The sequence below is a fragment of the Aegilops tauschii genome, chromosome 7, assembly GCF_002575655.3.
Source record: "Aegilops tauschii subsp. strangulata cultivar AL8/78 chromosome 7, Aet v6.0, whole genome shotgun sequence".
Classification (NCBI taxonomy): domain Eukaryota; kingdom Viridiplantae; phylum Streptophyta; class Magnoliopsida; order Poales; family Poaceae; genus Aegilops; species Aegilops tauschii.
Window position 1 is genome coordinate 605,052,309 of NC_053041.3, and position 5,387 is coordinate 605,057,695.

Here is a 5,387-nt window from a genome sequence, read left to right on the forward strand (position 1 = left end):
CCACATAAAAATTGTGTGTGATGGACAGCCTTTGCCACACAGTTTCTTCTACGGACCGTGTGTGATACATTCAATAACGCAAAGGATTTAACGGGAAAATTGTGTGTGATGTACCTGTGAATGGAAACGTTTTCCTTGGAGCGACCGTGTGGGATGTACATACGAACAGAAACGTTTAGCGGGGACTGACTGTGTGGGATGTACTTGCGACCGGAAACAATTTCGCCATATAATTGTATTTTTTTAGCTCTACTGTACGTATTTTCGTATTTGAGCGCTCGCCAGTCGCACACGACCTCATTTTGCCAAGCGTGTGTGCCAGGAGGGCATATCCCCGATGGTTTCTGGGTCGTGTGGGAAGGACCCCCCTATCGCCCACACTCACTTGGCGACGGTTCCAAATGTCGTCGTGGAAAGGGGTTAAAAACCGTTTGTTTAGGATCGACGCGTACCAGTGTTCATAATGATCACTGAATAGAAATGAACACTCAAGTAATTTCGAATTGAAAATACCATGTGCTTGTTCCTCCTGATTTGCAGATCAGGCCTCAACTTGTGTACTTGTGTCCCTGTGGCTTGCAGTTCCCACATGTTATAGTAGCCATCCTAGATGTCTGATTTGCTTGAGGTGGCTCAAACTTTCCTTTTTACATTTTCTCTTCTGTTGTCCCCTTCTTGTCATCTTTGAATTGTGGTGGGTCAATGTCTGGTGTTGGAGTTTTCACCCAACTATCTGGACCAGGAACAGGGTAAATTACAGGCTTATATGACTCCAAGTACATTGATTTTTTGAAGAACACATTGATATGATCCTCTGGCAGCTGTTTAGACCTATAGATGGCAGAACAAGCATGATTGCAAGGAAATCCAGTGATGTCTCATTTCTTGCACCCACATATCTGTAGTTTGTGTCAACAGCATAGGTCTTGTCTACACTAGTGACTTGGAAAAGTCCTTGGCCAGCTATCAGTGCTTTGCAATCCCTTTCATACTTCTTGTTCATCTCCAACTTCGCTGCATAGGTTGGTGCAATCTCCCATCTAGCACATTTTCCACCCTCCCTCTTCTGGTGGAACATCACTAGAAACTTGTCCTTGATCCCATTGATCATAGTGACAATTGGCTTGTTCCTTACATCTAGAATGTAGTTATTAAAAACTTCACTTAATTTATTGACCACCAGATCAGTTTTGCAATTAATATCCACTGCATGCCTAGACCAAGCTTTAGGAGGAATTCTTGACATCCCCTCCCAAGCAGCAATGCACTCAGCCTTCATGCTATCCATTACCAAAATAAAGTCATGTTCGGTGTAAGCATAGGCAGCTGCATCCACATGCATCTCTTCAAATCCTCTCCTTTGAATCCTGCTCTCTAGAAGTTTGCATAAATGTGCCTCAAACAGTACCTATGATGGCAGTTTGGGAATACTGATGTCACTCCATTTAGTAGACCCTACATGAAAATGAATTTAACTGATTATAAATGATTTAATGTGAATTTAAATGACTAAAATGATTTAATATGAAATTAAATGATTATAAATGATTTAATACGAATTTAAATGATTATAAATTATTTAATATGAGTTTAAATGATTATAGATGATTTAATATGAGTTTAATGATTTAATATGAATTTAAATGATTATAAATTATTTAATATGTATTTAAATGATTATAAATGATTTAAAATGAATTTAAATAATTTAATATGAATTTAAATGATTTTTGTACCCACATGGGTCACCTTAGGCTATCTAGACCAAAGTGTCGACAAGAAGCGTTACGACTCGACACCTACCAAGTAGGGTTGATGGGTTCATTTTGATGATGCATATGCTTTTTGTACCCACATGGGTCACCCTAGGCTATCTAGACCAAAGTGTCGACAAGAAGCGTTATGACTGGACACCTACCAAGTAGGGTTGATGGGTTCATTTTGATGATGCCTATGCTTTTTGTACCCACATGGATCACCCTAGGCTATCTAGACCAAAGTGTCAACAAGAAGCGTTACGAATCGACACCTACCAAGTAGGGTTGATGGGTTCATTTTGTTGACAAGAAGCGTTACGACTCGACACCTACCAACAAGAGGCTATCTAAAAGTAAATGAACTAAATGAACAAGTAAATAAACTAAATGACCAAGTAAATGAACTAAATGAACAAGTAAATGACCTAAATGAACAACTAAATGAACAACTAGATGAACTAAATGAACAAGTAAATGTAGTAAATGAACTAACCTTCTGTTTATCAGACATGAATGTGTACTTTCCAAATTTCCCCTCTTCACTTCCTCCTAGAGCATACTTGAGTTGTGTTAAGAACCAGGACCAGTTTGGTGTATCTTCAACTCCAACCACTCCAAAGGCAATGGGGTACATATTGTTGTTTGCATCCCTTATGTGCACCACTTGTCAATTTGATGAAGCAGCCATCTAGACCTATGAATGGCCTACATCCATTCAAAAAGCCCTCACAACATGCATTCAAACTGAAAAATAGACCATGGAATCTTGGTCCAACAGTAGGATTTTCTTTGGTTTTGCCACTAACAGTACTGACAATGCACCTAGATCCAGGATTTGTAAGCTTCATAGTCTCCAAATAATCTCTCAGCCTCCTATATTGCTTCTTGTGATCTCCAAGAACAATATCCTTTGCTTTCTTCTTAGCTCTCCATGCCATCATCCTAGGAACCTCAAGCCCAAACTGCCTCTTTTCCTTGTCAACAATAACAGGTATGATAGTGTTGGGATCTGATCTGATAGTTTCAAGCATTTTGTTGCCAAGCCACCTTAAGATAATCCTAGTCTCCTCAGACTGGGTGGGACATGTGTTCTCCAACCTCATCTTCTTAATGCAGAAAGTGGGCTCATTGCTTATCTTTGATGTTACCATGTAGAACTGACAACCATCTCCATCACAACAAACTATTATCCTATCAGTGCAGTTTCCGTGATATTTGTATCTTCTAAGTTGTTTCACATGCAAATTTAACAAGAGCCTCTCTGAATTGGTAAACATCTTTGAAACAAAGCTTGAGCTGGAATTGTTGTTCTGGATGCATCCTCTCCTCATCATACCAGACCCTAGGTGGTCTTTTCTTAGCTCTACTCCTTTTGCCAGAGGTGATAACAAAGGACATTGGTTCATTGCCATCATCATCTGCTTCAAAGCATGTATCTTCCTCTTCTGAAGATGGAAACCAATCAGGATTAATGGTTGGACCAGCACTACAGTGGGACCTACTTGTAGGACCTGGCCTCTTTGCCTTCTTCTGAACAAGCTCAGGAACTGGAATCTCTTGGGCCTCCTCATCATCTTCTTCCTGGTCCATGTCATATATATCTTCAGGATCTGTGCCCCCTCACAGTGTGTACTACACATGTATTCAGCTCTCTTCCTCTTTATTTCAGAAATAGTTTCCTCTAGCTCAGGTTCCTCTTTCGTCCTTTTTGCACTCTGTTCTTCTACATACTGCACTGAATCTGAGTCTTCTTCTTCTCCTGCATCTAAGAGGTCCACATCAACTACAAAATCTTCATCACTGCTTGAACCTTCATCATCATCTGTGTCCATGCCTACAGGAATTTCTTCCTCACTGACTGCATGGTCCTCCTCATCTATATCAAACTGAAAATCAGCAAAATTGACACTTACTTAAGTGTTAAGATGTGTCCCAAGATGTAACTGACAGTTAGGAGGAACTGATTTGAGTAGCAAAAAATTGACGCTTTCCTGTGTATCAATTGTTTTGTGCACAACACCTGATTCAACAACAGCAAACACAATAGGTGGCTCTCCATCTATTTGTTGAGCCTCTTCATCTTCTCCAATTGGTGATTCTTTAATAACTAGCTTTCTCTTTCTAACTGTTAGAGACAATGTCTGGGTGCTCTCAAATTTTCTCAGCATGTGAACTACTTCAATGTTGTCTTTGATGACACAAACACCTTGCAGCCCTATATCTTCTTCTTTCAAGTAGCAAAGACTGTCATCCTTACAATATCCATTGCTGACCATTACATAGAGCAAACTACCATAAGTGATTTCTCTTTCACACATCTGAACAAGAGCATACTTCTTCCCAGGAAACTGGAAATATATTGACCATAAATCTTCAGGCCTAAAATAGACATACAAATGAATATTACCAAGTCAATTCTACTAACATAACTGACCATTATAGCTGACCATTACAATGCACTATAAAAAATCTAGAACCCTAAAATTACTACTAACATAGACATACAAATGAATACCTTCAGGCGTAATATAGCTGACCATTACAATGCACTATAAAAAAATTAGCATGTCAATTCAACTAACATTACAATAACATAACTGAACCCTACAGTGTGATTTTCTCCAAAAATTCAGAACCCTACATTACTACTAACATAACTGAACCCTACAATATGATTTTCTCCAAAAATTCAGGACTACAGTTAATTCTAAATGACCAACAAATGAATATTCAGACCTACACTATGATTATAAGTCTAGATTCTTTGTTCAATGTCTGAAACAGATCCAGTAGTAAGGAAAGAATGAAAGAACACATTTTCAAAGATTCAGATTTACCTCGCTGAAGATGGGGCGAACGGGAGCAAATCCTCGGGACCAATTTGTGAAGCTGCTTCCTCGGTACAAGGCTCCGGCGGCAGGATCGCCGCCGCCACCGACTCTGGATCTAGGTCACAGCCGCCATCGGTGTGGGGGCCGATGACTCCGCATTGCAAGCACTGCCGCTTCTTCCCTGAAGTACTACCACCGCCGTCGCCATCACCTGTGTGTGCCGTCGCCGCTTCCGTCGACTCCGTGTGCGTCGTCGCCGCCGGAGCTGGTCGCCATTGGAGCGGGAGAAAACTGAATCGAGGGGGTGGACTGAATCGACGGGCTGGGGAACGGCTAGACCTAGTACACGGGCGCGCGAAAACGGCCGTCTGTCGCCGTCTAACGGCGTCCGTCAACCCGCGCCACGTCAGCCCGACAGACGGGACCCACGTGTCGGATTCGCTCTTTTTTGGGCTAAAACGCAGCGTCAGTGCTCCACGTTACAGATTAGCCCCATTGTTGGTGGTTTTTGTGCCTTGTCTCAAATGTGATACCGATCTGTTACCCTAGCCTATAATGTGTTGGTTTTGGGTAAATAACTCCGTTCAGACCAACCCATATCCACCCGACATATGGGCTGGATTTGGAATGTGCTAGACAACTTTTTGGGTAAATAACTCTGTACTAGAGTGAGAATATGATTGGATGGTCAATTTTTAGTCGGATGATGATCGAGCGGTTTGGATGTTTAGGGATGGTTAGAGGGGTCTCGTTGAGTCTCCAAGAGCGTAGTGAACGGACTTGTCCGTGCTGCGCACAC

The 5,387-nt window shown here is 41.4% G+C and overlaps 1 protein-coding gene across 1 annotated transcript; it reads right to left on the bottom strand.

Moving 5' to 3' along the window:
* Positions 1 to 647: 647 nt before the first annotated feature.
* Positions 648 to 2,860, bottom strand: LOC120969149 (uncharacterized). Its single transcript, XM_040396245.1, has 4 exons — positions 2,515 to 2,860; positions 2,251 to 2,420; positions 832 to 1,408; positions 648 to 733 (listed from the first exon to the last, which is right to left on the bottom strand). The coding sequence occupies exons 1-4, from the start codon at positions 2,858 to 2,860 to the stop codon at positions 648 to 650; spliced, it is 1,179 nt and encodes a 392-aa protein (XP_040252179.1).
* Positions 2,861 to 5,387: the final 2,527 nt, after the last annotated feature.

Coding starts and splice junctions, on each gene's coding strand:
- LOC120969149 (XM_040396245.1), bottom strand. CDS start 2,860: ATGAGGTTGGAGAACACATGTCCCACCCAGTCTGAGGAGACTAGGATT. Junction 1,409..2,250: donor TCATGTCTGATAAACAGAAG/GTTAGTTCATTT, acceptor CTGCCATCATAG/GTACTGTTTGAGGCACATTT. Junction 734..831: donor GCTTGTTCTGCCATCTATAG/GTCTAAACAGCT, acceptor TTCCTGGTCCAG/ATAGTTGGGTGAAAACTCCA.